At 34.7% G+C, this 15,468-nt stretch overlaps 2 protein-coding genes across 3 annotated transcripts; one reads left to right on the top strand and one right to left on the bottom strand.

Annotated features, from left to right (window-relative positions):
• Positions 1-1,393: 1,393 nt before the first annotated feature.
• On the bottom strand, positions 1,394-1,982 carry LOC121725283. The gene has a single exon (XM_042112174.1). It carries the CDS (start codon positions 1,843-1,845, stop codon positions 1,438-1,440), a length of 408 nt encoding a protein of 135 aa, XP_041968108.1. The 5' UTR covers positions 1,846-1,982; the 3' UTR covers positions 1,394-1,437.
• A 3,306-nt stretch (positions 1,983-5,288) lies between these two features.
• On the top strand, positions 5,289-12,348 carry LOC121725284 (cysteine-rich and transmembrane domain-containing protein 1-like). Of its 2 annotated transcripts, none has more exons than XM_042112176.1 (3): positions 5,289-5,564; positions 6,351-6,665; positions 12,048-12,348. In XM_042112176.1, the coding sequence occupies exons 2-3, from the start codon at positions 6,364-6,366 to the stop codon at positions 12,223-12,225; spliced, it is 480 nt and encodes a 159-aa protein (XP_041968110.1). In that variant the 5' UTR covers positions 5,289-5,564; positions 6,351-6,363; the 3' UTR covers positions 12,226-12,348. The 2 variants fall into 2 exon arrangements, with proteins under 2 accessions (XP_041968110.1, XP_041968109.1); XM_042112175.1 differs by having other exon boundaries at positions 5,374-5,564; positions 6,351-6,697; positions 12,048-12,184.
• Positions 12,349-15,468: the final 3,120 nt, after the last annotated feature.

Raw genomic sequence — 15,468 nt, forward strand, 5'->3', positions numbered from 1 at the left:
ACTATATAAAATATTAAACGCACTTACTGATTCACCTACATTATTATCAATGATATCGTTCAAAGCTCATTCTCGGCTACCTGTGCGACCCTCACGTAAGAAGCCCCTATTTGTTCCTCCGAAACTTTCTAACGGCCGTTCCTAATATTTGATCTATCTCTGGTTTTGCCCTACTAGAGATAGGAATAGCTCACATTAGACATTAGAGACATATATTTTATGTCAATTGTGAGCTATTCCTATCCCTAATAGGGCAAAACCAGAGATAGATCAAATATTGGGAATGGCCGTAAAACTTACACTCGTAACTCATTTTTATACCGTTCCACTGACAATTATAACAGAAACTTCACCGATATTGATATTTTGAATAATAGCCTAAAATTAGAACTTAAACGTAGACTAAACATAGTTTGAGTTTTGTACTTCTGAAATTTTATGATTTATAGATATGTAACTCGATCGACTAAATTGTATTATATATTATTTTTTTGTATTTTTCAGTTATTCATGGTACCTGTACATACAGGGTGCAATGACTAGCTATACTCATGCATGTATTAAAAAAAGTTTCATCTTTGGTTTAGTGTAAGCTATAGTTTTAACTTTTAAGTCAATCTTAATCATATACGCGTCTCTCCAAAATTCACTAAATATTATGTTTCGGCACTATAGGTCTATTGTAAAAAAATATTACAACATATTGAATTTCTTTTGTATATGACTGTTTGATGCCAAAATTAAAAAAAAAAAAAAAAAAAAAAAAAAAATATATATATATATATATATATATATATATATATATATATATATATATATATATATATATATATATATATATATATATATATATATATATATATATATATATATATATATATATATATATTTAAACAAATTATTTTCAGCAATGGCTAAACCCAGACTGGCAAAGTGGCACTAAATTGCACATACCTATGGTAGCGGGGGCCCTGATTATAATCAGGGCCCCCGCTACCATATGTGCAATGTGTGTAATGCACACGGGCGCCATCCTCTAGGGGCGCCAAATCGCCATCTTTAGGGGCGCCAAAAACAAGGACACAAAAATTTTTACGGAAGGGGCGCCAAAATCTTTTTTTTGCACACAGGCGCCAGTAGCCCTTACTGCCCTGAATATAATTACTTTAATATGACTACCGATTTACATATTATTATGTAAGGAGTTAGTTAAAAAAATAACAGTCGTCAGTTTTATTCAATTACATTTTCACTGTACGTCGTCCCTCGATTAATGTTTTATTCATTTTCACTGTTTCATTATCACATTGTAGATAAAATCACAATAATAATAATTAAAGTCTGATAACTTAAAAAATAATCCTCGGTCTCAAATTTTCACCACATCTCAAAAACACTTCCACTAATTTTCACATGAAATCCACCGTTCAGTTTCAATCATTGAGGATGTTTTTTATCGTCGTGAAGGAAGAATATTTTCCGTGTCGTTTGCGACGGTGTGAAGGGGTGGTAAGGGTGCGTGCACACGGTTTTCCTGGTGAATATAAACAGGGACATCCTTCTAGCCAGGCCGACGCCGATGTCTATACTCTTATGCCTCGGCACCTCTACTAGGACCTCCTCCTCCTCGCTCCTGAAGCAGTTGATGCGTCGCAGACTTCGCCGCAGCTTGCGCCAGTTGGGTCTCACCTGGAATGTAGGCAGGCTGTGAAGCCTTTCTCCCAGGCCGGAGGGGATAGTCCGAGGAGGTTCGACATTTCTTTGTTTTTCATCTGCTGCCACCTCCGCGACGTACGCTCTGGTAGTTTCTGTCAGCGCGATCAAAGGGTACTCCTCGGCGCTCATCACTTCATGTCATGTTTTACGTGTTACGCGTTTTATGAGATCAGATTGTACTAAATAATTTGGCATTGATTTAGAGTGACGTACGCCCCGATAAGATTATGAAGATTAAGCTGTGATTACATTTTTGTTTGTTTCTTTTGCATCTGTTACTTGAAGGCGGATTACGCAATTGTGTCTGTTTTTATATTCTGAAATATTGTATTTCATTAAAAACTTTGTAGCTAAATATAGTTAAGATAACTGTAGAATGTGTATTATTAACTCATATTTTAGCGGTATTTAACTCTCAGTGAGATTGATACTGTTTTACCTATGCCTATTTATTTCGTAACTATTGGGTGCATTATTAAATGCATCTGATATTTATTGCCATTGCCATTAACAGAAATAGGCAGTATATAGAATCCAGAATCCAGATACACATACAACGATTTTTGCGCCTGTTCATGAAATTATCGCATTACATTTTGCCATTGCTAATCCTGAAATACAGGGGTTTAGAATAAAAGTACTGGCTACAATCAGTGCCGGTTCTAGCACTATAATTAGCGTCCTGGGCAGTCGCCTAACCACGCCTTCCCCTAAAGCCTGACTACAATAGAAGTTTTAATTAATTTCTTCAGTGATTTGAAAGACCCGCTGTTCATTTGTAAATTGTAGACGTGCAGGTTGCGATTGTTTTCGTATTTAATAGGCTAAAGCAACGAAACCACTCAGCATAAGGCGTACTATCTTCTCGTTTGTCTGCGATATTTTAAAAATAGTGGGGTGTATTGACGACGCGTATGATAACTGACATATTTTGTTTTTACTACCTAGTACCCTACCTATGTAAAGCTACCTATATGCGTCATATTATTATACTAAGTAATTACTAATTAGCATATGAAATTCTGCAGGGTATTTAATTATTTAGTTTACTATCGTAACACAAAGGAGTGGAAATAATCATATTATTATTTTCACCCCTTTGTGTAGGAGTTTGTGTTTGCCTTTAACAAAAGTAGCATTTACTTTCGTTCTAAAAATTGTTTAAATACACTCAAAAATATACTTAGTTCAGAAAAATAACATTGTTTTACACAATGTCATTAGCTTATTTTTGTCGTATTACCACCGTAAGTGGCGGGTAAGTAAAACCTCGTTATTAATTACACAAACACATACTGCCTTAGGTATAATAGCCACAGTGAAATAATAATATTATTTCACTATGGCTATTATACCTAAGTGTCTAAACACACTAGGCTGAATTACGCCGGCGTAATTTCCGCCGCAAATGTCAAACGCAAACAAAATACGGACGGAACGCGACGTATTAATTAGTGTATCAACTGTCACCCCTCGCGTTCGGCCCGTATTTTGTATGCATTTGAAATACGGCGTAAACGCGGCGGAATTTACGCCGGCGTAATTCAGCCTAGTTAGACATTATAGCAGTATTTCTTTCATAGCGGAGTAGAGACGTGTTCTCATACGTAGAGTGTGACTTCAGACTTGCTTATGATTTATGAATATAAGACCTGACCTAAATGTAGTTCGCATTTATAATATTAGTATAGATTATGTGCACACTGCACAGCTGTTTTTGGGTATTTTGATTAATTAAGGGCCGCGCTACACCGGAATGGCAGCAGGCGAGCACTTTCAGCGCTGCCATTCCGGTGTAGCGCGGCCCTAAGAGGGTTACCACTTACCAGGGTTTTAAAAAGTTTTTAAATTTGACACAAATTTTGTTGACACCGCGCGCTCTAAACTAAAGTCCACGCGGACGAAGTCGCGGGCAACAGCTAGTTATGAATAAAAATAATATTAAGTATATAGTAAAGTAGGTATGATTAGTTCTGTTACAATAATAAAGTAAAAAATAAAACGCCATCTGTTTTCATATATTAGAATTAAAATGTTGATTGCATTGATATATTTTCTGGATGGAATATAGGCCAACACGGTACACTCGAACTCCTTTATTTTAGAGCGCCTTCTGTTGTCAACTTGTCACATATATTAGAAATGCAGTAGGAGTTCTATAAGATAAGATAGATTGATTATTATTATACCAAGTGATTATATTATTAAACATAATATTCTAACGTATTAAAAACTATAAACAAAAACATACTAACTAATAAGTATGATTAGTTCTATGTTACAATAAAGTAAAAAATAAAACGCCATCTGTTGAATCGTATTAGAACTAAAATGTTCATTGCATTGATATATTTCTGGATTTTTTATAATATTATACATAAAATATATTTAAGATTTTTGAAATATTATTTTAATACACATCCAAGACCCAGGAACATTGAAAACATTTTGTTCCGCCTGCGGGACTCGAACCCAGGACCCCCGGGATGAGCGCTGACCACGCGCAATGCGAATTAATTTTCATCGATATTTTCATGGAAATAAGATATTTTCCCATATCAAAATGTAGCCTATGTCCTTTCTCAGTCTCTAGAATAACTGTGTACAAAATTTCATTGCAATCGGTTCAGTAGTTTTGGCGTGAAAGCGAGACAGACAGACAGACAGACACAGATACTTTCGCATTTATAATATTAGTATGGATTATGTAAAAACACAACTTTTTGTCTACTTTCGCTCTATAGCGGTACGGTAATAACTAATAAGTTTTTTGTATGGGTAATTAAGTTTGTTGTATGGAAGAAATTAAATATTTCTTTTGTTTTGTTTTTTTTTGACCGACTTCCAAAAAGGAGGAGGTAATACGTTCGGCTGTATGTATCTTTTTTTTAGTATTTGTTGTAGCGGCAACAGATACACAATCTGTTAAAATTTCAAAAGTCTAGCTATAGCGGTTCTTAAGATACAGCCTGGAGACAGACAGACGGACAGACAGACACCGAAGTCTGAGTAATAGGGTCCCGTTTTTACCCTTTGGGTACGGAACCCTAAAAATGGTATTCATCAAGGTGTATTAAAAATACGCACTAAGTGTGGATAATTTTTAAGCACAAGATCTACTGCATAAATGTAGAGTTTAGGTAGAGTACTTTAGGTAGAGGAGAAATATTTTCTTACTCCAGAAAAGAACGCTCAACTTTTTTAAATGTTTTTAGCCAAATATATTTTAGTAGGTACACCAATCTTTATTTATTGCGAATGCGAAACAAAATAAAATAAATTATAATACTTAAATAAACATATTTTGTAATTTTTAAAAATCCCTAGTTCATACGTTCATATGAGCATAAGTAAAATATTATGTTGATTTGCGCATAATTTTAATGCATTTGGTCATGTCATTCCGCAGCAAGGTGATTCGTATTCAGTTCAATGTTGAGCAAAATGAGCTGCCTTATAACCTATTGTTACAACGATACAATGACGGAGTACCAAACTAAGGCGGTGTTAATGTATCCAGGGACGTACAAGTAAAGTTGTAAATGAGTGCCAATAGATTAACCCTGCTTATTATTTCGAAATAATATCGGAAAATGTAGTAGTTTTCATGACATGCTTCGTCCTTTTTTTACGTCTGGTTTTATAAATTGTAGAGCGAGATAAACAGTATTTGTTGGCGCCTGCGCAAGCGCAGACGTCATTCATTTTCCCGCGACGGAGTCACCTCATGGCTGATTCATTTTATTTTACTTTTTATGCCATTTGTCACTGAGTCGTTTATTATTCAAGTGCTCTAGTAATTAACTGAAACAATTAAAATAGAGAGTTAAATGACAACAAAATAGCAGGTGAGTTAAGAAGTAGTAATAATAATAATAATTGTATCCTTTAATGTTGAAAAATATATTTTAGATGCTTTGTACTAAAATAACAAGTAGTAAATAACTAAGTACTTATTGTTAATCTGTCAATTGTTTTATATAATAAAGCGAGATATTATCATACAACCTCAAGGTGAAAACTTAAAATAAACTATACTTATACTAATAGATTCGGTCGATCAAAAATAGGACGAAAGAACTCTACATAACGTAGAGTTTTCACACAAACAAACTGCTTAACACAAAGCATCCGAATCGGTATATTTCAACATCACCAGTTCTTTTCGACGATGTGTTATTATAATATTATATTTATGGTTTAAATTATAATAATAAAATAGGTTTTCACCCCATTCTTGAAAGGTATAGCTGCACATTATTTATTATAACTCTATTTGGATTAAAAAACTTGCCTTTGTTAACAATTTTTTTTATCACAACATTAAAGAACTGTAAGTAGAGTACGACCTTAGACAAGGCCGAATGATTCACGTAGCGTAGGCTTTAATTCCACGTCGAATGCTAAACTTTATAACCTCTTTTTTGGAAGTCGGATAAAAAATAATAAAATATAAACGCGACACATATCACATCAAAATACCTTATCTCTTATCAATAGATAAATTACATACCCTAGATAGGGTGTAAATAATTCGTAATAGCCTCTATAACTACGCGTATAGAGTCGAAAATCGCTCAAACGAAGTGAATCTCGCGATAGCGCTCGTTGTTTAGTCACTCGGTTTTTTGTAGCTGAAGGTGTGAGATGGGGCTTTGTTTGTCGTTCGACTGCGGCGATTGTGATGTCTGCTGTAACCCGTGCTGCCTGGCGCTGAGCGCGTGCTGCCTCGTGCCGTGTCTGTGTCCCAACGCGTGCGGCCAGCAGCAGCCGCCGCCGCACCAGACCGTGGTCGTCCAGCATCCCCCGCAGGCGGGTGGACCTGGCTTCTACCCCCCTCCGCCTGGACCCCCACCTGGAGCGTACCCCCACCCGCCTGGAGGCTACCCCCCACCCGGGGGCTACCCACATCCCCAGCCCTACCACGACCCGTACGCGCCCCAGCCCATGTATAGATGAGAAGGATTTCGCAATAATTAAGGTACGTTTCGCTTCGCTGATTCATCTCGGGGACTTTTATTGTTTGCTGCACTTATTATTGTATTGTTTGCGCTTTTGCCTGTCGTTTCTACTAATTTTCTTATCGTCTATACACGTACCTACATCTTGTTTACTCTTAGTCATAACTTTTTGTCAATACCAGTTTACTGGTTACCAATGTCCAATGCGTAGCCCGTAGGGCGGATATGTAGAGACATATTTATATGTGGAGGAGATGAAGCAGTCTCTAAGGGTGGGTTAGGTTAGTACTTTAACTACAATGCAAAATGTCAAATCTTTGGTTAAATTTAAAAATTGACGCCATCAAGACCCCATGTTTAACCATAAGTCATAACCATAGAGCTCAACAAGGCTTTAAATGCACGTGGCGAAAAAAGGAACTAACGTTGTCATCATACAAAAACGCAATTTTTGACAGTTCTCCTTTACCAGCAGCGCCCTCGCCCACGTTCTTATCTTATCTTATATCTTTAAACGAGCAATTCTTCAATATATATATATATATATATATATATATATATATATATATATATATATATATATATATATACTATCTATATTAATATTATAAAGAGGTAAACTTTGTTTGTTTGTTTAATTGTAATGAATAGGCTCAAAAACTACTGGACCGATTTAAAAAATTCTTTCTTCATTCGAAAGCTACATTATTAACGAGTAACATAGGCTACTTTTTATTTTGGAAAATATAGGGTTCCGTAAGATATTTGAACTGAACTTTCACGAATATATCAAGACTAAAATTAGCCAAATCGTTTCATCAGTTTTCGCATTTTAGCACGACTAACAAAATTTAGAATGATTTGTAAGTGTTGTGCGTAAGATTTTTGATAAAGCCCTTATTTAAAGCATTTTCTCTACGTTTTTCCCCTAATACATGCCGATATCACAGTTCACACGCCTAAATTGCTAATTTGACATTTTTTTGTAAACACCTATGCAAACTATTTTCTCTACTTACATCCTTTTCCCTAATACGGTGTGTAACAAAAATAAGTGATAATACTTAGGGTGTGTACGTGTTCCTTGTAGAGAGTTCACTGTGAAAGTAGCAACTCTGAAAGACGAACATTTTTTTTTTCACTTTTGTACGGGCAAGGGCCCGAGCGTCACGACTCACGAGTTTCCCCATACAAAAAAAAATTTGGTCTTTCAGCGCTGCTACTTTCACAGTGAACTCTCTACAAGGAACATGTACACACCCTAAAGTATTATCACTTATTTTGTTACATCCTGTATATGCCGACTTCTCATGCGCGTAAATTGGCAAAAATGACGTAGTTAAAATAATATAATTATATTATTTTAACTTGACGAGGCTTAAGTTGTAAGCCTTGGAATGGTGACGAAGGCATTGAGACATCGTCTCGCTTGACCGATACCGATTTCCTACCGGTTGTTATCATTGTCATTTTCCAGTTGTGACGAATCATTGCTTGTTGCTTATCAACAATTTCCTTTTACAATATCTTACTCGCAAGTCGCAAGTCGCACGTTAAAATTTTGCATAAGTACTTTTGGCAGAGTAGACCTAGTGGCTAGTACTATTTGGTTTACTAATTGTTTGTTTTTCAACTTTTTGTTTTTGTTTTAGCGTGTCGTATGTTTAAATTTAGGATCGCCAAGAATATGTCAAATCTGCTTTAGGGTTGGTTATTTTTAAAAATTGCCGAACACGTATGCCGTATCTATAAGGATTCAAGAGTTCTGTACAGCACCTTCGGAACCAGGGTATTACTTCGGCGCAAATTCTTATTTATTGGTAGTTTAAGCTTGAAATCCTTCAGAAAAACGTAAAATAACTATGTGTTTCAATATAAATTTCAAGGAGTCCCATCGATTTCTCATGGATTGCATCATCAGATCACCACTTTTATAATCATGTTACTAAATTTGGGCTACATCCCATTCAACAACAAAAGGATTTTGGAAATCGGCCCACAAATGGCGGAGTATTCAGCGAACAATTATAAAAAAAATGAAATACATCCTCCTCCTTTTCGGAAGTCGGTTAAAAAGTAGCCTTAGTTATTCCTTACTACAGCAGCTATCTGCCAAAAAAAGTCCCGTCACAATCGCTCCAACCATTTCAGAGATTAGCCGGAACAAACAGACCGACAGACAGACAGACAGACAGACAGACAGACAGACATACAGACAAAAATTAAAAAAAAAAATTGTTTTAATGTATGTAGCATATATACATTCATATGCATCTAGTAAAAAACAGTTCTTTCAATATTACAAACACTCCAATTTTATTTATATGTATAGATGTATAGATTATAAAACATGTAGGTCTACTACTAAACATACCTATAACGAAGCTAGTCACATACCTTATCTTATATCTTTAAACGAGCAATTCTTGTATATATATAAATATACTAGCTGTTGCCCGCGACTTCGTCCGCGTGGACTTCAGTTTATAGCGCGCGATGTCAACAAAATTGGTGTCAAAAGCTTTTATAAAAAAACCCTGGTACCCCTTAAATCAATACAGCTGTGCAGTGTGCAAACAATAAGTACTTCATTTTTTTATGTTAAACTTTATATATTATGCCAAATTTTAAAGCTTATTTAGCCCCCCAATTACACAACTTTACCCATAAACTATTTATCATTGATAGGTTTAGCCCCAATTTCACCAACGTCTGTTAGTGTTAACAGCTTGTTAAAATATCCTGTCTTCTCTTTCATTCATATGAAAAACAAAACAGCTAACGTGATACTAATTCGAGCATTAACTTTAACAGTCGTTGGTGAAATTTGGTCTTAAGGTTACGTCACTGCCTGCACAGATAAAGTACTGAGTTATTTAATACCGTAGAATAGATATAACAATCGAAAAAAATCAAGACTTAAATGTAGGATGATACCACCTCTTATAGAAAGACTTTTGAGCAAGCGTCAGCGCGATGTAGAAGACGCACGGCGCCATCTATTATGAATTTTTTGAACAAATTTACGACCCTTACAACCCTTTTTTCCAGTAAAAAAGTAGCCTATGTCCTTTCTCAGGCTTTAGACTATCAGTATACAAAATTTCATTACAATCGGTTCGGTAGTTTTGGCGTTTGGCGTGAAAGCGAGACTGACAGACAGACAGACAGACAGAGATACTTTCGCATTCATAATATTAGTACAGATTATGTGCACACTGCACAGCTGTTTTTGGGTATTTTGATTAATTAAGGGCCGCGCTACACCGGAATGGCAGCGGCGAGGCGAGCACTTTCAGCGCTGCCATTCCGGTGTAGCGCGGCCCTAAGAGGGGTACCACTTACCAGGGTTTTAAAAAGTTTTTAAATTTGACACAAATTTTGTTGACACCGCGCGCTATAAACTAAAGTCCACGCGGACGAAGTCGCGGGCAACAGCTAGTTATGAATAAAAACAATAATATATAATAAAGTAGGTACCGTATGATTAGTTCTGTTATAATAATGAAGTAAAAAATAAAGCGCCATCTGTTTTCATATATTAGAATTAAAATGTTGATTGCATTGATATATTTTCTGGATGGAATATAGGCCAACACAACACACTCGAACTCCTTAGAAATGCAGTAGGAGTTCTATAAGATAAGATAGATTGATTATTATTATAGCAAGTGATAATATTATTAAACATAATAATATTCTAACGTATTAAAAACTATAAACAAAAACATAATAACTAATAAGTATGATTAGTTTTATGTTCCAACGAAGTAAAAAAAAGCGCCATCTGTTGAATCGTATTAGAACTAAAATGTTCATTGCATCGCGTCGATATATTTCTGGATTTTTTATAATATTATACATAAAATATATTTAAGATTTTTGAAATATTATTTTAATACACATCCAAGACCCAGGAACATTGAAAACTTTTTGTTCCGCCTGCGGGACTCGAACCCAGGACCCCTGGGATGAGCGCTGGCCACGCGCAATGCGAATTAATTTTCATCGATATTTTCATGGAAATAAGATATTTTCCCACATCAAAATGTAGCCTATGTCCTTTCTCAGACTCTAGAATAACTGTATACAAAATTTCATTGCAATCGGTTCAGTAGTTTTGGCGTGAAAGCGAGACAGACAGACAGACAGACAGAGATACTTTCACATTTATAATATTAGTTTTTGGCGTGAAAGTGAGACAGACAGACAGACAGGCAGACAGAGATACTTTCGCATTTATAATATTAGTATGGATTAGTATAGAAGTATAGATACATAAAATATATTTAAGTAAAAAATAAAACGCCATCTGTTGAATCGTATTAGAACTAAAATAAAATAAAACGCCATCTGTTGAATCGTATTAGAACTAAATTGCATCGATATATTTCTGGATTTTTTATAATATTATACATAAAATATATTTAAGATTTTTGAAATATTATTTTAATACACATCCAAGACCCAGGAACATCGAAAACTTGTTCCGCCTGCGGGACTCGAACCCAGGACCCCCGGGATGAGCGCTGGCCTGCGCAATGCGAATAAATTTTCATCGATATTTTCATGGAAATAAGATATTTTCCCACATCAAAATGTAGCCTATGTCCTTTCTCAGACTCTAGAATAACTGTGTACAAAATTTCATTGCAATCGGTTCAGTATTTTTGGCGTGAAAGCGAGACAGACAGACAGACAGACAGACAGACAGACAGACAGACAGACAGAGATACTTTCGCATTTATAATATTAGTATAGATAATTGGAATCTCGGAATCGGCTCCAACGATTTTCATGAAATTTAGTATATAGGGGGTTTCAGGGGCGATAAATCGATCTAGCTAGGAATCATTTTTAGAAAATGTAATTTCATTCATGTTTTATCGAATACCGAGCAAAGCTCGGTCAAATAGCTAGTATTTTTTAAACTCAAAATAATTTGATGTCCTTTACACTTAATGCTGTCGTATTGCTAGTTGATACCACAGGACCATATACAGTCGGTTGACGTCAATCATGAAACAACAACAGCTACAGTGGGTTTTTACCTTAGTTATTAGTAAGTACATAAACACTTGACAAACACAAGTTATATTATAAAACACTCTTATTATAATAAAGTTTATGACTTTATGAGTTATGACTCCTTACTCTATAGTCACAAATCACAATGCACACCCATGTAGGAAGGCCAGCGCGTAAATATGCCGAAATTTATTAACATCGACCATCGTCATGGTCGTTCTTATAGAATATACTTAATAAGAATTAATATGAAACAAATATTTCAATAAATTGAATAGACAGAAAAATGAAAAAAAACGCCAGCAATCAAAATAACCTAACCCCAAAATTTCCATTTTCCAGGATGGGCTGTAACATATCGTGTCGTCCGTGCTGCTGCTGCTGCGTGCCGTGTCTATGCTGCGAGTGCTGCTCCGACCCCCCGCGCCCCCACGTGGTCCACCACCACCACGTTGACGTCATTAACATGCCCCCCCGACCGCCGCCAGGGGGATACGGACCTCCTCCCCCTTATAGATAGATATAGGCACCATACGGCATCCATTCCAAAAAATAACGTGTTTAAAAAGCAAGGACTGGAAGTGTGGTTTTGTATCTTGCGACAGCAACGTAAGGAAAATTTTACAATATCTGCTGCTGTCTGTCTGACAAAAACCGTCAACAATATTTATAAATATTGTTGACGATTTTTTGTCAGACAACTTAGATATTGTGCAATTTCTGCTGTTAAATAAACCTTTAATTCAGTGCGGTTTCGGGTTACAAGACCTTACATATATTTTTGCATGTATCTCTCAAGTAAATAGTGGGAATCCAGGGCGAAGCCAGCACCATGAACACTAACTGTTCTACGGTCGATATTGATAGGTGGATTTCCAAATTTTTAAGTTTTCGCATAGTTACAGTCATTTATATTGGTCGATGCCTTTACTAGGCCAATAAGCACCATACCAGGCCTGTCCCACTCGCGCCTTTAGGTATCGAACTGTAAGTACCCCTTTAAAGGGGCAGATCACAAGGGACTCACAAGTTTATAACTTTGAATTCATATATTTATAGAAGTATATAACGTAATGTATATAATATTTTATCGGCGATAGTAAGGCACTGCAACATCTATTGGCAACTAGTAGCTACATAAATAAAATATCAAACTGGTTCCCATTGACATATAATAGCATAATAATTATTATTGTAATTAGAAGCATTAATATAAGCGCAAATCGGACACTCGTGTGTGATGTATGTAATTATAGAAAATTAAGAACGTATTAAATGTAATGAATAACGGATTGGGATGTAAATAAAAAAGAATAGAAATGTAAATCGATAACAAAATTATGTAACGCAATGCAGTAGGTACTTTGAATGTATAGAATATGTAAAAGCATAGAAGATAAAATATTAAAGTGTTAATAAAAAAATACAGACTTATAAAAAATGAACAATGTAAAAAAGAAAAAACAAGGCAGAAAATTGGCCTGTATAATGTACGGGGGAAACAAGTATTAAAAAAAAAGGGACTCACAAGCGAGCGGTGACGCGCGCGCAAGATTTTTTCGTCGCATATATCTACGTACTGATTTGCCGCTGCGACATAATCATTATTAATCTGATAAATATGAACAATTGAAAAAAGTCAAAGAAATATTTCAATAAAGTAATTTAAGACTTTAAAATACAAAAAAAGATAAAAAAATACACAAACATAGCAAATAAATTTGTTACAAACAAACCGCATACTACACATAAATAAACACAAGTTACTATGTTTAAGTTGTAAAAAAATCCTGACCAGCTCCTACACTATAATCGAATATAAAACTATTATAAAATATACGTTGGGTTACTAAAATTTGATTATTACTATAAAAAAGTTTGCTATTAGTAGCTATAGTAATTAAAAGAAGATTATTTTATTTTCTAAAAGGTGACAATCTTGATTTCGTCAGAAAGGGTACCTCTTACGCGATAGAAAGAGAGCGCACATGTAGGCAAATATAATGGGGATTGTCCATTTTTTTTAATTTTGCTCATTACAAAAACATTTCGAGGAATAAGGTCAGTGATCGTTTTTCTGTATATAAACGAAAAAAATACCCATTAGTTACTTATATTTTTGAACAAATACGTTTAACCTTTGTTTGACCTTCAATGGCGTTAAATTAGCAATAAATTCGTCCAACATTACGTTTCGAACTTTTGGTAAGCTTCTCATATCAGCTTTCACATAATGAGAACTTGCATTTGACGAACCAGCCATTATAAATAAGATTGAAAGGAAATTTAAAACATATGCAGAGGTCAATCGGCGGCCGATGATGACGTCAGAGCGAAACTTTAAAAATTTATTGAGAAAAAACTAGCCAATGTATTTCAAAATTATTTAATTTATATTCTTAAAATACCCTATTTTAACGAAAAAAAATATAAAAAGTACATGTGATTTTTTTTGGACAATGCCCACACACAACTTTATAGTATCGCAGCAAGAGTTGTTATTTTTTTAAACGGGTTTCACGAGTTGGACTTCTGTTGGTACTACTAATATATTATATTCTGTGACCATACCACCGCGGCGCGGGTGGAGAGTTTAAGTATAAGGCTAATCGGCCAGTTAACGCACCATATAAAAAACCATCTGTTTTAGTCCCGCAGCGAACATGTCTGTAGGATCGCAATTGCTGTCGCAAGGTCCATGATCGCCATGCCGGGTACATGAAGACTAACTTTATTTGTTATTTTATTTATTTATAAGAAACAATGCTTAAGAAATCGCTGCGACTTTAATAATGTATTGAAAATACAGCAGCAACCTGTTATTAAGCGATGTAATAAAAAGTCTGTAAGACTGTTAATAAAAGTTCCAGATTCAAATATTTTTAGTGTAGGTAGGTGTGTAGGTGTTCTTTTGTTTGTAAAAATATTTTTTTTGTGTAAGTATCACTTTCCAACATTCACAAATAAAACATATTTTGTAATTGGGTCCTAATATAAATTATTATAATTATTATATTATATCTAAGTAGTAGTTTTGATGTTAATACACCAAAAAATATTTTAAAAATATTGAAATAGACTTATTCGACTTTGCATTTGGATTTGATCAGAATTATATCTAGGTAGACAATAGGCTCAAAATGCAAAAAAGCAGCAAGTCAAATAATATATCTAGGTATTTTCTATTTTGAGGCCTTACTTTTAGAATAACTATTTAATGTAAATAATGTCTACTATTTTCTGTTCTTAAGTTATTTTTTATTAACCGCTAGAAAACCTAGCACAAGGCTATGTGCTAGGTTTTCTAGCGACTCTAGTATCGATATAAATTGTGTTCGTGTTATCATTTATAATATCTTTAATCAATATTGTTATCTTTTACCAATAAATATCACGTGTTAATTTCTACATTATGTGGATTCTTTATTTTTCCCCTTATTATCACAAACGTGAGCTAAAGAATGGTTTAATGAGTACCTAATATCTAATTAATTAATTATTATAAAGTACCTAACTAATATCCTCTGATAGCAATAGATATCTCATTTTAAAATTACTTAGTAATCGATTTCTAGACAGAAATGTATGCCATAATATAACGATAGTATACCTATAAGTAATAAATGCAAGTTTTACCTAATACGTCACTTCCTTTTACATTACTTCACTGAGAGAGTTAGGGCAGAAGTCCGACTCGCACTTGGCCGATTTTTTGTATAAGCTAGAAACGTAGCTGTACAGTGTACAGGCTTTTTTATTATTC

This window comes from Aricia agestis, chromosome 3 (assembly GCF_905147365.1).
Source record: "Aricia agestis chromosome 3, ilAriAges1.1, whole genome shotgun sequence".
Taxonomy (NCBI): Eukaryota; Metazoa; Arthropoda; class Insecta; order Lepidoptera; family Lycaenidae; genus Aricia; species Aricia agestis.

Excerpts from the sequence above, each read along its gene's own strand:
- LOC121725283 (XM_042112174.1), bottom strand. The coding sequence starts at position 1,845 with ATGAGCGCCGAGGAGTACCCTTTGATCGCGCTGACAGAAACTACCAGA.
- LOC121725284 (XM_042112176.1), top strand. The coding sequence starts at position 6,364 with ATGGGGCTTTGTTTGTCGTTCGACTGCGGCGATTGTGATGTCTGCTGT. Across the intron at positions 6,666-12,047 it reads CCGTACGCGCCCCAGCCCAT|GATGGGCTGTAACATATCGT; the intron begins GTATAGATGAGA and ends TCCATTTTCCAG.